Below are 17,690 nucleotides of genomic sequence, written 5' to 3'. Positions count from 1 at the left end.
ATGCACTGCCTTGTCTTGGCATCTAACTTTGACCTCTCATCTTTTGGCACATGAAAAAAAGCTCTGCCACCAAATACTCTCAAATGGTCATAGGAAAATCCTTTCCATACCAAACTCTATTTGGAACATCACTTTACAAAGCAATAACAGGAGATAGATTAATATCAAGTGCATTGGTTAATAACGCCTCACTCCAAAATAAGTTTGTGTAACACTCAGAAAACTAGTAAGTTACACTAGAACTTTACGTGGGAGTTCTTGAGTTTGATGTGAGGGGTAGAATCGTAAAATGACTTCCCATACTTAGAATGAAGGTTTTAGGGTTAGGGCATAAAGGTACGACCCCCCAAGGACCAACCAAGGGTCCTTGAGGGGGACCCAAAATAGTCCCAAAAAGCTGCCCAAAAAGGGGCCACCTACGGATGAGACTCACGCCCCGTAAGTGGACCCACACCCCGTGGGAAGGGGTCGTGGGTCAAGGAACCATTTTTAGAGTTGCAGGCCACCACCCACGAAGGACTAGTACGGTCCGTAGACCCACCCACGGTCCGTGGGTCGGGGTCTCATGGGTGAGGCAGTTTGAAGTTAAGTCATTTTAAGTTGGGGACTTAGGGGTTAATTCATTATTAGTTAGGGGGTTAAGTAGGATCGTTTTATTAGTAATTAGACTACCTATATAAACCTAATAGACCTATAAAATAAATCAATTAAGTCATTCTTCCAAGACCCCAAAAAAAACCTAGTTCCCTCCAAGAAATTATCTCTTTAGAAAGTGAAGAAGAAGAAGAAGAAGAAGAAGAAGAAGAAGAAGAAGAAGAAGAAGAGAAGAAAGCTAGGTCAAATTCCTCCATTGTTGCAAGATTTTGTGAGGGCTTTATATCCAAGGTATGATAGATTATTCATCCTTTGATTCTTCCATCCATGGAGCCCCCTAGAATTCCTCCAATTGTGAAGATGAACCCAATTCTAGCTAGGATTTCTTCCTATGTTGTGGGCAATTGAGTGGATAGTACTTGTTTATGATTGATTTAGTATTGAATTATGTTATTATGCATATATTATGTGTTTTCCATGGTTAACCCTAGTCTAATTGGTGAAATTGAAGTTATGTGGGTTTATGCCATGAAAAGTGAAATTGAGGATTTATATGTGATCTTCTAGAATTGATGTTATGAGTAGTAAATGTTCAAGAATAGAAACATGTAAAAATGAATTGAACTATATTATAGTATATATGATGGATCATGACTAGTAAAGCTTGAAGTTGAACCTTTATGATGAATTATAACTAGAATCACTTGATAATGAAGAATATGATTAGAATGCCTTGAAATCTAGGTATGCATGATGACAGTAAAAAGAAAAACTTGAAGGCATGAATTGATTAGATTAGGGCTTATATTATGAATCATGAATATATTTCCTAAGATGAAGACTTATACACATGAATTTGCTAAGATCAAGTATGTATGATGATATATGGCTAGAATTGCTTAAGAATGAAGCATGTGGTTAGATTATCTTGAGAATTATGCATATGTGATGACCATGTGAGGTGTTGCTTGAGAGTAAAGATTGTAGTATGAATGTGATTCCTAGGGCTTTGAGGGTAAAATCTAATATGAATGAACCAAGAATGTTAAGGCTTTTAGAGTGAAGCCATCATGCATGTTGAATTGTATATGATATTATTATGGAAAGACTTCACCAACATGACCTATGTTATGATTATATGGGATTATGCATGTAGTGACTTGATTACTTGAACTATGATTATATCCATGTCTAATATAATGAATTTTAGATGTGTTGATTGAATATGGTCCTTGGTCCTTGAAAGGGCAAGATATGATATTATACATGCTTTATGAAGGTTGTGTACATGCTTTAAGAATACATTTTGTGAAAGTAAAGTGATTATGACTTTGATGTAATAGTGGTGTTGTTGCAAGGCTATTCTCTCTCTCACACATACACTTATGCATAACTATTAATGAAAAGACCATGATTATGATGATATTATTGTGTTGATGTGAAAGGTTTTCTCACATAATGAAGATTCTAGGTTGAAAGTCAGTTCTCACCTAATTGAATCTAACATAATGAACATGATGTGAAAGGTTTGCTCACATAATGAAGATTCTAGGTTGAAAATCAGTTCACACCTAATTGAATCTAACATGAAGACATGGACGGTGAAAGGTTATTCTCACGCATGATCTAATGAGATATCCTAATGAAACAAGTTAGGATTCAATAAGTACTCCATGAGAATTATGCTTAGCACCGAGTGGATATTGAATATGAGAAAGAGGCTTTTCTGTTAAGTAAGACTGGGTCTCTAAAAGTAATCTCATGAGATGGAAGCTCCCCCATTAAGTAAGGTTGGGGTTTCTAGTATCAATCTCTTTATCCCATAAATTATGTTCCCCCGTAGGTTATTTAGCTATTGGATCCACCCAAAAGCTAATACATATTAGTTCTACCTTAGGCAAGTAGGACACCTCTTTTTGGTGGGGGGCATGACACCAGATTCCATGTTAAGCTCACATGGTCTATGTCAGTTAAAGCTAATTCCCACAAGGTCAAGTCTAGTATGGACTATGGTTACGCAAGAGGATTTACTTAGTATGGATGAGATTATGGGATCTTATTCATGCATTGCACAAGTATGCTTTGAGGGTAGTTGTGGTATGTTGCTTTTATGTTATGATGGTCTATGTGATGAATAGGCCTATGACTTATGCTTATGATATATGCTTGATAGGATTGTGCTATAGTGGTCTTCCTTGTGATGTTATTATTGACTAAAGGTGAGAGAATTCCTTGGTTATGAGAATTATGCTAAGGATGAGAACCTAAGATGGTAAGTATGATTATGATTACCAAAGGGGATACTTAGCATGTATGGGATTATGGGATCCTATCCATGCATTGCACAAGTATGCTTGGAGGTTTCTTATGAAATGGTTCTCTTATGATATGAAGGTTTAAGTATTGACTTTGTATATGGACTAGGCTTTATTATGACTAATGCTTACATTATGTCTATGTTGGAGATTATGCATATGATTATGTTAGTATCTCTTATGCTTATACTTTATGTTTCATGAATTATCTCTTATGTTTATGACTCATGTTTTATGTTGTCTAACCCTTGTGTTATGCTCTTATGATGCTATGCTAGCTATCATATTTAGTACATTTTGTACTAACGCATACTCTTGCCTACATTCTAATTAAATGTAGGGTTCAGTGATTTGATTTCCGTTCTTGGGGATAGGTTTCTAAGGACAAAGAAGTTGAAGATTTGGTGAGTCCTCATAGCTTCGAGGATGTGATCACTTTTCCCTTATTTTTTCTTTCTTTTATGTTTTAGACTATTGTATGGGCTACGTCCCAAGGTTCTATTCAAGGTTGTATTAGATGGTTTGAGACAAAGTATTATAGATTCCTGCTTGCTTTTATAAAATACTTCGATTGTATGGAAAAAGTTTTTTAAAAATTTCCGTACTTTTCTATTATCTTATGTTATGATATGCTAAGTGGCTTGTATGAGATCCTTCGGGGTCAAGTACGCCATGTTACATCTAAGGTGTACCTCTAGGTCGTGAAAAACTTGGTAATCAGAGCATAAGGTTTATAATGGTTCTAGGATTGTCTCAAACCACGTTTAGTAGAGTCTTGTTCATAAATGTGAAACACGCCACATTTATGAATAAGAAGCTATTAGATGATTAGGAAACTTCACTTCTTCATTCTCTAAGTCTTGCCATACAGTTTAAATCTATAAGGTCTTTCTCCTTATCCGATGGTCTTCAAGATATGACTACTCAAATGGCTCATGCTACAAGAAGCAAGGGAAACAAGAATGGTTGTGATGTCAATTATGGCTATGTGACTAGATAGGACTTGATATGCTAGATTTAGATGTCATCCTTAGGATGTATTAGTAGTATTAGTGATTATGCTCCTATGAGATTGTAGAACCCGTATACTTTTAGGGTTGCATGTACCACATAGCTAAGGTGAGGGAGATATGTTTAGGTGTTGACCAACTTCAAAGAGTTAGTTACCTTGTTAATTTTGATCTTAGGTATGGTCATTTTGAGTAGGGTGTTTAGATAATAACTAGACATGATTGAAGGGTAGAACCCTACTTGGCTATCTTGAGCTTTGGGTATGTTGAAGAAGACTTAAGGAAAATGGTGTTTAGAAGAGACCTTTAGGCGTTCAATTAGTATAATCCTAATAAGGGTAGTAGTATAGTACACCATAGTTTAGAATCACCATGTGTGATGAAGATGAAGGCTTAGTGATGACTTAATCCGACCTTAGTTAAATTGAAATGAATGGTGCTTGGAAAGTCCGTTTAGGCTTGCTCCCAGGGGGGAGATGATGTGCTTAGTAAGCAAGGGCCCATTTTTTCTAGTTGCTGGTCACCATCCACAAAGGACCAGTATAGTCCGTAGAACCACCCACGGTCCGTGGGTCGGGGTCTCGTGGGTGAGGCAGTTTTGAAGTTAAGTCATTTTAAGTTTGGGACTTAGGGGTTAATTCATTATTAGTTAGGGGTTAAGTAGGGTCGTTTTATTAGTAATAATACCACCTATATAAACCTTATAGACCCCTAAACTAAATATATTAAGTCATTCTTCCAAGACCCCAAAACAAACCCAATTCCCTCCAAGAAATTCTCTCTCTAGAAAATGAAGAAGAAGAAAAAGAAGAGAAGAAAGTTAGGTAAAATTCCTCCATTGTTGCAAGATTTTGTTAGGGCTTTATATCCAAGGTATGATAGCGTATTCATCCTTGAATTATTCCATCCATGGAGCCCCTTAGAATTATCCTAATTGTGAATATGAACCCAATTGTAGCTAGGGTTTCTTCCTATGTTGTGGGTAGTGTTGAGTATGATTCCAATTTAGTGGATAGTACTTGTTTATGATTGATTTAGTATTGAATTATGTTATTATGAATATATTATGTGTTTTCCATGGTTAGCCCTAGTCTAATTGATGAAATTGATGTTATGTGGGTTTATGTCATGAAAGGTGAAATTGAGGATTTATAGGTGATCTTCTAGAACTGATGTTAGGCGTAGTAACAACACTACCTGGAGAATCCATAAGAAGTTCATGGGATATGTTCACTGGGTTCATGATAAGTGTTCCGAATCACCGCATATATGATGAGTCACTGAATGAGTACTTCTATAGAGGACATGATGACAATGGAAGGGCTGTGTTAGATATTATTGCTGGAAGGTCATATGGTGAGTGCACTATTGAGGAGATCCCTGAAAAACATGAGAGGATTTCCCAAAACAATAAGGCATGGAGCACTAGAAAGGCAATTACTAGAAGGAGCATGTTTGCTGTCCAAACTGCACCAAGTCAATCCAATGATGACATTCGTGAAGAGATGGCTCAAATGAGGACATAACTGGGCTTGGTATTGAAGCATGTGAGTAAAAATGCAGAAAAGGTGAATGCGGTAAATTATCTAACTAGAACTCCACCACCTCCAGTTGAGGAATGTTACTATGAAGAGGATGCAAATTTGGTGAATGATCAGACGGGGGGTTTCCGAACCTCGCCCAAGGTTCTAACTCGGATAATTGGTGCCAAGGTCAAGGAAATCAAGGTCGAAACTATGGCAACTACAACTGCGAGTTAAACTATATTCGAGATGGGAATTACAATCGTGATAACAGTTACAACCGAAACAACTATGGTAATAGGAATGAGAGAGTTGGGCCTTATGTTCCACCTCGTAATAAAGAATATGGTCATAGAGATGCTGGTAATTCTAAGACTTCCATTCAGGATATGATGCAAAAAATGATGAAGAGGTTTGATGGGACAAATGAAAATGTGAAAGAGATGTGTAATGATTTATCCGGGATTCGTCAGAATGTGGATGCCCATGCTGTGTCAATAAAGCTACTTGAGCAGCAGTTTAGTTAGTTGTCCACTACTGTGAAACCAAGTCAGCCTGACACATTTCCAAGCAACACTATCCAGAATCCAAAAAATGATGGGCATTGTATGACAATCACTACTCATGGAGGAAAATAAACTATTGATCCCCCCATGCCATCTGAGGTTGAAAGAGTGGTAGAAAAAGATGCGGATGAGATTGAGTTTACTGGAGAGTCAAAAGATGCCACAGAAAAGGAAGCTGAGGTGACCCAAAAAGTTGTTCCCATGCCTAGACCTCCACCTCCCTTTCCACAAAGGTTGGTGAAAAAGACTGAAGAAGGAAAATACCGCAGGTTTATAGCAATGTTGAAACAACTTTCCATTAATGTTCCGTTGATATATGCTTTGGAGAAAATGACTAGGTATGCAAAATTCATGGACTTGGTGACCAAAAAGAGGGCTGTCAATTTTGAGAATGATGAGAGGTTTCAACATTGTAATGCTATCGCTACTAGGTCACTTGTGCAAAAGAAAGTGGATCCTGAAGCATTCACTATCCCCTGTACCATTGGTATGTTGTATTTTGCAAAGGCCTTGTGTGATTTGGGTGCCAACATTAATTTGATGCCATTGTCGATTTACAAGAACTTAGGTTTAGGAGCTCCAAAACCGACTGTGATGCGTTTAATTATGGCTGATAGAACTGTGAAGAGGTCCATTAGAGTGTTGCAAGATGTCCTTATGAAATTAGAGTCATTTATCTTTCCGTCGGACTTTGTTATCTTAGATTGTGAGGTTGATTTTGAGGTTTCCATCATCTTAGGGAGACCATTTCTTACTACTGGGAATGCGTTGGTTGATATGGAGAGAGGGCAGATGAAATTCTGATTAAAAAATGAGGAGGTAACTTTTAACAAATGTAGGTGTATGAAATATGAAAGTGATCTTAAATTGGTATCCGTGGTGAATCACATTGTGGGGCAAGAATCTGAGGTGTCCATTAAGGAAATGTTAGGTGTTGATGCACTAATAACGGTGATGATGAATTTTGACAATGATGGAATTGATGAGTATGATGAGCTAGTTGCTCCACTTGATAGGTTCGAGTTTCGTTTCAAGCCAAAACGGTTGAAATTGGATATGAAGAATCGTGACACCCCACCTGCAAAACTGTCTGTTGATGAGCCTCCAAAACTAGACCTTAAGGTTCCGCCAGCCCACTTACGGTATGTATTTTTGGACAACATAGCACTTTGCCTGTAATAATTATTGCTGACTTGAGTGAAGGGCAAATATAGGCTTTGGTATCGGTACTTAAGCGGTTTAAAAGGGATAATGGATGGAATATTGTGGACATTATTTGGATTCCTCCGGGCATTTGTTCTCACAAATTTCAACTCATGCCGGACAGCAAGCCAAGTATTGAGCATCAAAGGAGACTGAATCCCCCTATCCAGAAAGTTGTGAAAAAGGAGATTATTAAATGGTTGGATGCTGGACTTATATATCCTATTATTGATAGTAGTTGGGTCTTCCCTATTCAGTGTGTGCCAAAGAAATGAGGGATCATTGTGGTTCCTAATGCTAAAAATAATTTTGTTCCGATGGGGCCAATGACTGGGTGGAGAGTGTGTATGGACTACCGCAAGCTAAACGCATAGACGAAGAAAGATCAATTTCCGATGCCTTTTATGGACCAGATGCTGGATCGTCTCGCTGGTAAGGGTTGGTATTATTTTCTAGATAGGTATTCGGGCTACAATCAAATCTCCATAGCTCCGGAAGACCATGAGAAGACCACCTTCACTTGTCCATATGGGACTTTTGCCTTCGAAAAGATGCCATTCAAGTTGTGTAATGCTCCAACGACTTTCTAGCATTGTATGATGTTGATATTTTCAGATATGGTGGAGAAAATGATAGAGGTATTTATGGATGATTTCTCTGTGGTAGGTCACTCGTTTGATGATTGTTTGACACATTTGGCTGAGGTACTAAAATGATGTGAAGAGTGCAATCTTGTGCTCAACTGGGAAAAGCGCCATTTTATGGTAAAAGAGCATAAAGTTCTGGGCCATCGGATTGCGCATAAAGGTATTGAGGTTGATAGATCCAAAGTTGAGGTAATATTAAAGCTTCCACCACCCATCTATGTAAAGGGTGTTTGATGTTTTCTTTAACATGCAGGTTTCTACCGAAGGTTCATAAAAGATTTCTTGTAAATTGCACACCCAATATGCAAGCTACTCTAAAAGGAATGTAAGTTTGATTTTGATGATGCTTGTCTGAGAGCATTTGGAGAGTTGAAAGAGAAGTTAACTTCGGCACCTATCATTATTTCACCGAATTTGACACAACCGTTTGAAGTGATGTGTGATGCGAGTGGAGTGGCGCTTGGGGTAGTATTAGGACAGAGGCGAGAGAAAATTCTTCATCCAATTTACTATGCCAACAAAGCTCTGAATGTGGATCAAAAGAACTATATTGTGACTGAACATGAACTCCTTGCTGTGGTTTTCGCATTCAAAAAAGTAGATCCTACTTGCTTGGTACTAAGGTCATAGTGCCTACTGACCATTCTGCATTGAGGTATCTGATGGCTAAAAAGGATGCAAAACCAAGGTTGATTAGATAGGTGCTTTTGTTGCAAGAGTTAGATTTTGAGGTAAAGGATAGAAAGGGAACAAAAAATCAAGTCGCCGATCATTTGTCCAGACTAGAGGAGGAAGCTATGCTTAAGCTAGGAGATGAGGTTGAGATTAATAATGCATTCCCTGATGAACATGTATTGGTTGCCTCTTATGATATTACCCATTAGTTCGCAAATTTTGCTAACTACTTGGCAAGGGATTTGGTTCCATCGGATTTGTCATTTCACCAAAGGAAAAAGTTTATGTTTGATGTGAAGAAGTTCTTTTGGGATGAACCTTACTTGTTTCATGTTTGTGCTGATAGGATTAATCGTAGCTGTGTACCCGAGGTAGAAATGATGAGTATACTCGAGGCGTGTCATTCATCGCCTGTTGGTGGGCACCATAGCGGTATTCAAACTGCTCATAAGATCTTGCAGTGTGGGTACTACTGGCCTACCATCCACCAAGATGCTCATGAATTTGCCAAGTCTTGCGATCGTTGCCAACGAGAAGGAGGAATTTTAAAGAAGCAGGAACTACCTATGAGCCCGATATTGGTGATTGAGTTATTTGATGTCTGGGGTCTTGACTTCATGGGTCCGTTTGTGAGTTCGTATGGGATGAATTATATTCTTGTTGTGGTTGACTATGTATTAAAATGGGTGGAAGCATTTGCACTTTCAAAGAATAAGCGAAAGAGTGTCATCGCATTCCTGAAAAAGAATATCTTCTCCAGATTTGGTACACCTAGGGCAATTATCAGCGATGAAGGTTCTCATTTTTGTAACAAGTTGTTCAAGGCGCTGCTAGAGAAATATGGTGTTCGTCATAATGTAGCCACTCCGTATCATCCGCAGTCTAGTGGCCAAGTTGAGGTGTCAATTAGAGAGATAAAGAAAATCCTTGCAAAGACTATGAACGCCAACAAAATAGATTGGTCAAGAAGGCTTGACGATGCTCTATGGACCTATCGCACCGCATTCAAGACTCCCATAGGTATGTCCCCCTACCAACTTGTATATGGGAAGTCATTTCACTTGCCCATAGAGCTAGAGCATAAAGCAATATGGGCACTTAAGAAGTTGAATTCAGATTGGGGCTCCGCTTCAAGTCAAATACTGATTAAGATGAATGAGCTTAATGAGTTTCGCCTAAATGCATATGAGACTTGAGCCTTGTACAAGGAAAAGATGAAGAAGTACCACGATCAAAAGATTGAAAAGCGCAAATTTGTTGCCGGTGATTTGATGCTCTTATTTAACTCAATATTGCACTTGTTTCCTGGCAAACTCAAGTCCAAGTGGACTGGGCCATTCAGAGTAACCCAATTTTTTCCACATAGAGCAGTTGAACTCGAGAACAAGGACGAAACAAGGTTCAATGTGAATTGTCAGAGGATAAAAGTTTATTTAGGGAAAGCTGAGAGTATCAATGAGGTAATAGAGGAATGGAGTCTTGGTGAAGTCTGAGTAACCAAGGGGTCTACTTCATGCTTCCACGTTAAATCACGCGCTGCTTGGGAGGCAACCCAAGATGTACAATCTAGGCAACTATATGAGTTTCTTTTCGATATAGGAGTTTTCTTAAAATTTTAGTTTTTAGATAGTTGTTTATTAATTTTTGTTTTTAGTGTTGGCTAGATATATATAGAATAGGGTCAGTGTCTAAAAAGTGTCTTCAAAATGTTAAAAGGAAGTCCTAGCGTTTGTTACGTATGCAGGGACGAAGAGGCAAAATCTGCAGAAAGCTGATGCAGTGATCTACGGGTCCCATCGACAGTCGATTGGTCCACCCACAGACCGTGGATGGCATCCGTAGATCCCATGTATGTATTCAAAAATTTTCTAAGTGTTGGAGTGAACCACGGTCCCCATCGACGGACCGTAGGTCATCCCCATGGACCGTCGACAGGGTCTCATGGGTCCAAGTTAGGGTTTCTAATGACCCGACCCGGACCCCTAATTAAATATAACCCTTCATTTTAAATTCATTTCCCACTTCCATCTTTCCCCTAAATCGTTACAAACCGATCAATTACCCCATATTCACCCATTCTCCCAAATTCACAAAGCTTCCTTCCCTCACTTCCATTTTCTCTCCAAAACTTTCAAGGTCCGAGTTTGGTGTCACCGTTGGTCTAGGAGCATTTTCACTCTATCACACACTCACCAACGTTGTTTACTTGTAAGGTAATCAATTTCTCCCAAACTTTGAATTTTTCATTGTTTAAACTTGAAGTCACAACGTTGAACTTGACCTTGGATAATTCAAATGCTTGCATAATTGGTTGAATCTCGTATAGATAATACCCTTGGAATGATGGTGTGTGAGTGTGTAGTTAACTTAAATCGAATAAATAGTTTGGTAGGTCTAATTGAGAGTTTTGACTTAGGGTTTCGTTGTTTCCTTGTGTTGAACCATGAATTTTACATAAATCGAAACCCTACGGATGATGAACTATTGAGTAATATGTTGAAATGCATGTGTAGACTTAGATTTGTTGAATGATTGTTGAAGTAATTGTGTTGAATGATAGTTGAAATTCATTCCTGGCACAACACTGATCAACGACCACCACCCACGGACCATAGGTCAACCTACAGACCATAGGTCATGGTCCATCGACTACAAGTACAAAATTATTTGGCTTAATAATGAACCACGGTGTGGACTATGATCCGTCGTTCCATTGACGGACCGTTCTGCACATCCGTGGTTCCAACTTCAGAGACCCCAAAATTGACTTCTTGACCTACGGAGGGGACCAATGGTCCATCGTTCCATCGGTGGTCCGTAGGTCCCAAACCTACTATTGCCTAAAAGTTTTTTTAGTTTTTGCCTAAGTCCTAATCTTGTTCTAAAAATTTGTCTTGGGCATTCTTGTGTTGTTTAGGTACTAACTAGTTTTCCACAGGTACTATGGCACCGAAACTAGCTCAAGTGTTCACAACGTGGGGAAAGTCTGAGTCTATTGCCCCATCCCGCCGCATGGACATGAACTTCAGCAAGGATGAGAGAGTCCTTGAGGCTACAAGAGACTCCTTTACTGCCCCCAGACTAAAAGGAACAAAGCCCCGCAGAGGGGATGCCCATGACCCCTCTAGAGTTGAGCCGGGTATCAGTGCCACCGAGTCGAATAAGTGGTGTGTTCGTGGCCAGTATCAGATATATAATGATAGGAAGGTGCTCAATGAACATAGGAAGATGGCCAGAACCATTATTGAGCAGCGCCGGGTATTGACCAGGAACCTTCATACCGTCCCCGCTATTGAGGAGTTGTTCAAGAGGCACATATGTGAGTGGATGGCTCGGAGCCCATGCAACTTTAGCGAGGAGATGACTCGTGAGTTCTATGTCTCCTATACTGCCACCATCCGAAATACTATTGCTAAAAAGGCTAAGCCACTGGCCCAGCCTACACTTCAGGCCACATAGGTGCAGAACTTCTCCGTGGACATTTTTGAAGATACCATTCACCATTTTATTTATGGGCCAGCCAACACTATACCAATTAATACAGCACAATACGTCTACATAATGGGTATTGTTTAGAGTGGGGCATTTCAGAGCCGAGAAGAGAGAGATATTGTTGAGGTGGATGGACCGTCACATAGCTGAGGATAGAGAGGAGACTGAGTAGGTGAGAAACATGACACTGCCTATTAGAAAGGCAACCCTGAGCTTCGCTGCGAAGTTTTTTTGGTCCGTGGTTCGTACTAGACTATCTCTTACGTAGGCGGACAATGTTGTTACTTGGGATCGGGTTGTGAAGATAACATCAATTATGGCAGGGCTGGAGCTTGACTTTGCCTGAATTCTGATCACCAAGATTCATGAGAGGGCTTTCAGGACTACCACTACTATGCCCTTCCCGTGCCTGATAATTCATCTCTGCAGGGAGGCTTTAGTGCCTATTTTGCATTTTAACAGGTTGCTTGAGGCAACCAAGACTGTGCACATCGGCCTCATTAAAAATGATGCAAATCTTGCTACACCATAGAGGGAGCCATAGGTTGAACTACCGCCCTTGGGTACTGATCTTACTGAGGATGTGGAGCAGATTCACGCTGATGACACTACTATACCACCCACTTCTACAGATGCACAGGCTCCCCCGTCTACCGCCACCAGTCAGGCCGTGAGCTCATCCTGAGCTACTCCCCCTTCAGGGTCCACTTTAGTCCCTCTGGCCCGAGTCCAGAAGTTGGACGCCCAGATGGCTACATTACTGCAGCACATGCAGCCCTGGATGTATCGATCTATTGAGGAGTCTGAGGCTCTTATGGAGTAGATGATGGACGGGAAGATTTAGGCGGTCCATAAGCGCCTAGATGCATTTGAGTTGAGAGTCATAGAGAGGCCTGCAACCAATATAGATGTGACCACTTTCCAGACAGGATTGACTAGGATCCGGTCTGATGTTGATGCCCTACTAACCCCTGCTGAGGTCGTACGGGATACTGCACCCGAGGTTGAGGAGGATGAGGTGGTGATGTCTGCACTATTTGGAGATACTATGCCACCACCCAACCCTTCCCGTGCTGCTGGGAAGTGCTACCACTCTTCTGAGCACAATGCTGATACTGATGAGGCCCGACGTTCAAGAAAGAAAGAGTGGCACGAGTTGGTGACGGCCTAGAGACAATCGATCATTGATATGGATATACGGCAGCAGAGGGCGCGTGAGATAGGTGTTGGTCCATCAGGTTCGAGGAGAACTACTGAGGGTGTTCCCCCTATTGATGAAGGAGCTACTGATGGGTTATCAGTGCTTATACACCACATATTTGCTTCACCCTATGTTTTATTTTTCTTCTTTTTGTGCATTGAGGGCAGTTGCACCATATTTTGTTGGGGGTGGGGTGAATGGGTTGTGAGTGATAGGGTGAAGTCTGAGTAACCCAACTCATAATCCCCTCTTGGGGTTTTCTTGCATGTGTTCTTTTTCCCAAAGGGATTGTTTTATTTTTTTGTTGAACCGGCATGTTTAGGAGTGTATGTGTAGAAGTAAGTAGAAGAATGATAAGCATGATGGCATAAGAGAATGAAATTGATACATGTCCAAAATTTTGAAATGTGCTAGATCTATAGGTTCAATGAGTTGAATGTGCTGGATCTTCATATGATATGATAAGGAACTGGTACAATATCATGACTTAAGATAAAACTTGAACTGGGTAACTCAATAATCCGGTAATGAAATAATGTGGCAAGTGTGTGTGAGCAAATTTTGTATATTCATACATTATGTGCCAATCTAGAACTTGCCTCGTTGGCCCTGTTAAGAAAATCTAGGCTAGGAATTGGGAAATGATCATAGGCCCTTGTTCAAATGAGTCCATTTAAGCCTAAAATAATTCAACCAAAAGAAATAAAGTCTCATTTTGATCCAAATGTTTGAGCCTAATGTAAACCACTTTTTTCAATACACCTAACTCACCTTCCCTAAAAGACTGTTTTGGCCCTGGTCCCTCCCTGGACATGTGCACCTTAACTTAGGCCAAAAGCCTAAGTTAAGGGTGACTAATTCAAAAAAAGTTACCTTAATCTTGGCTCTGGTCCGACATCGGATACTGTGCACCTCAACTCATGCAAAATACATAAGTTGAAGGTGGCTATGAAAAAGGAAACCGAAAGAAAAGGGTATTAAAAGAGTTGTGTAGAAGAGAGAAAAAGATAGAAAAAGGTGTGACTGAAGTAAAAAGAAACGAAAAGAATGACAATGATGATGAGAAACAAAGAAAGAAGAAGTAAAAAAATGAAAAAGAAAAGTGATAATGTCAAAGTCACATCTGTGCTAAAGAGAATGAAGGAAAAGAGCAGAAAATAAAAAGATGTCAAGAATTGGTTGAGAATAGAGGTAAAAATCCAATGTAATGTTAAGGAGGGAAGAAAAGTCACTAAAAGTACCCAAATGTACCCTACCTGACCCTGAGCCTATGTTACAAGCTAAGAAAGTCCTACAGTGATCCTAGTGATTAGTTTGGAGAGTCTGTGTAGTGAAAATAAGGGCAAGCCTATAGTATTGAGCACTAACTGTATTTGAATTCACTTCTGAGCATGGCTGTTGAGTGAATCCTTGAAATGAGAATCATACTCATTGTGTGAAAAAGTATTTCTTTGAAGTGAGGGTACTAGTTACATTGTTGGAGACTCTGTACTTTGGCGATTGTTGAAAACGTATGTGATAGTCTGTCTATGTCATGTGTTGATCCGTATGAGTTAGCTTATTGAGTATAAATGAAAAGATTGGCAATAGGTCATGGAATTTATTGAGACAACCATAAAATTGCTTGAGTTTGTATGTTTACTTCTACATAAGTGTCGTTTTGAGTTTTAGTGTATCGCTTGAGGACAAACAAGAAGTTAAGTTGAAGGTGTTGATGTACCGTGAGTTTACGGTACTATTAATGCATTTCATTTAGAGTTTGTGTGTGTCTTGGGTTGTTTTTTTATTAGAATTGATGGTTTTGATGTAATCTTGACAGGGAATTGGTTCGAAAGTGGTTGAGAGAGAAAAGTATTGAAGTGGCAGAAGTGGTAGTCAACGGAGCCAAACGACGAACCGTTGTTCCATTGACGGGCCGTAGGTGGACGATCATAGGTCCTGGTCAGAAAGTTTATTTTTAGTACTCATAGGCTGATCGTCTGTAAGGAGTGACGAATTTTCTAAGTTCTGAACCACAGAGGTGAACCACAGACCATAGGCTGATCCACAGTCCGTAGGTCAGGTCATCGATCGAAAACCATGTCCGACCCAATTTTCTTTATTTTAGTTTCCTAGTTGATTTAGGATTTAAACTCTATAAATATGGGTTGTATTTTCCATTTTTTGGGAGTTAGACATTATTGTATACTTTTAGTTTATGCCTTTTGGAATTATTTTGCAAAACACTTAGCAATTTAATTTTCGGAAGTTGGTATATGCAAATTTCACTTTGAATTTCAATTCAAGATTTCGATTTTCATTTATTCTCATTGTAAGTTCATGAATTCTTTTAACCTAATTATAAATTGTGAACTCTCAAGCATGAGTAGCTACCATGATCAATTAGCAAAGTATGAATACTAATTAAGTAGTTCTTAAATAGTGTTTATGCATATATTGTTGATCTTTTCATTTAGCAGTCTTTCTAGTGGGTGTGGAACGTTAGAACTCGCCTCGTTCCTACTTGACCTTACCAAGGGGGTAATGAATGAGAAAAAGATTTAACAACAGAGATTTAGTTAAGGATTTTTTGCTACCTAATAGTCTGACTTTAATCAATTGAGGAAGGGTGAATATCCTAAGTTAATTGACATGATGACTAATCTGGGTGAAGGTAAGGGTTAGTAAAGCACACATTCGTAGATTTACCAAGTTGCGAGTCAAAGTTCCTACGATGATTACCCATCACGTAGGGATACATAACTTATCGACCTTGCATGTCAAGCAGTAGGATAAGATTACTATTATTAGGATTACTGAGTTAAGAGCTCGTGGGAACACATATGCCCTAGTTTCCATCTTTTATTGATATCTCAAACTATGAATCTTGCTTACTTGTTACTTATTGATTCAAATCAACAATCTGTTACTTTATTTACAAAAACCCCCTGTTTACTTTTCTCGGAAATAGTTTGACTAAAAAGAGATAATTGTGAGTTAAGTTTAAGTCTAAACCATATTCCTCGTGAGATCGACCCCAACCTACAAGTTGGGTTCTTTTCTTGATAACAATCGCTTATGCTTTTTTAAGAGAGGTGTAATTTGAGCGTATCACTTTGCCTCCCTCATCTCAAGGGGAAATAATATATCAAGAAAAGCAACCTTAAATTACTCCCAATCAAGAGGACCCACATCTACCTCCCTCTCTTCCTTCCATTGGTTAAACCAAACTTTAGCAACACCCTTAAGTTGATAAGCGGACAATTCTGCCTTTTCTAGCGAAGTAATACCCATAATTTCCACTATCTTATAGACCTCACCAATGAACTCTTGAGGATATTCGTCAAATTTAGACCCATGAAATTCCAGAGGATTCATTCTAGTAAAGTCTCTCACCCATGTTGCTGCTATACCCACCCTTGGTTTAATAGGAGCCACAACCTCTCTATTTTCTTGAGCCGTCGTAGCTTGGGCCAATGCATGAAATGCATCTCGAAACTCATCACTAGTTACTTGCTCGACCAAAGGGTTGACTGGCACTTGGGGAACTTCTTGTCTTACATTTTCACGAACATTCCTATTCCTTCTCACGTGATTCCTTCATAGAGGCATATTCTATAAAGCATAGACAGGGGTTAGGAGAGGAGGACCTTTATAGAGTTAAACTCTATTGCACGACTATAGAGTAATGCATAAAGTGAAATTTCCTAAACATCTTATAGCCCCCTTATTCATAGATGTGGCGCGTTTCAAACTCATGAACAAGACTCTACTCGATGTGACTTATAAGACATCCTAGGACCTTTCTAAACTTTGTGCTATTGATACTAAGTTTGTTATGACGCAAAGTACACGCTAGATGTGACATGTCATATAAGACCCCGAAAGGTCCTAAACAAGCCACTTAGCATATATCATACAAGATAATAGAATTTAAAACAGTTCAAAATATAGTTTTTATATCATAAAGAGTTTGAAAAAAGCATAAGTCTTAAATTTATCTCAATAAACCATCTTATATATCACAAGAAAAGTGATTGGGACGTAACCCAACATCGCCTACAAAGTCAGAAACTAAAATGACAAAAAAGCTATAAAAGTGAGATAGTCCTCAAACTATGAGGACTCACCAAGTCTTCAAATCTCTAATGCAATCAACTAGCCATAAACGGAAGTAAAAGAATCGTCAAGCCCTATATTAGTGAAACAATGTAGGCACAAGTATGCATCAATAAATGAAATGTATTAAGTATGAGGGGAATGCAATAAAACATGAGACATGGTCATAAATGGACATAATCGAAAACATGGAATGCATGATCAAGTTAAAACATAGTAAAATCAGTTAAGAAGATTCATAAATCATTATCATGGTCAATGCATCTTTAAATCATAAAGGAAGCTTCATAAAACATTAGAAATCAACTAAGTTCTTTTTGTGGGAAATATACCATTAACCGATATATAGGCCATGCAAGCTATAAA

General features: G+C 39.1%; 2 protein-coding genes across 2 annotated transcripts in view; one reads left to right on the top strand and one right to left on the bottom strand.

Moving 5' to 3' along the window:
* Nucleotides 1-295: 295 nt before the first annotated feature.
* The window catches only part of LOC125830655 (peptidyl-prolyl cis-trans isomerase FKBP15-1-like), a 1,183,135-nt gene continuing 1,165,740 nt past the window's right edge, over nucleotides 296-17,690 (bottom strand). Inside the window, exon 7 of the mRNA XM_049509837.1 lies at nucleotides 296-308. The gene's annotated coding sequence lies outside the window, so the exon portion shown is untranslated. The remainder of the gene's footprint in view (nucleotides 309-17,690) is intronic.
* On the top strand, nucleotides 6,096-6,812 carry LOC125830674 (uncharacterized). The gene has a single exon (XM_049509854.1). The coding sequence runs from the start codon at nucleotides 6,096-6,098 to the stop codon at nucleotides 6,810-6,812; it is 717 nt and encodes a 238-aa protein (XP_049365811.1).

The sequence above is a fragment of the Solanum verrucosum genome, unplaced genomic scaffold (assembly GCF_900185275.1).
Source record: "Solanum verrucosum unplaced genomic scaffold, falcon-dt-bn FXZP01000297.1, whole genome shotgun sequence".
Lineage (NCBI taxonomy): Eukaryota > Viridiplantae > Streptophyta > Magnoliopsida > Solanales > Solanaceae > Solanum > Solanum verrucosum.
Note: the sequence above shows the minus strand (reverse complement) of the source record. Positions and strands in the feature narration are given on the sequence as shown.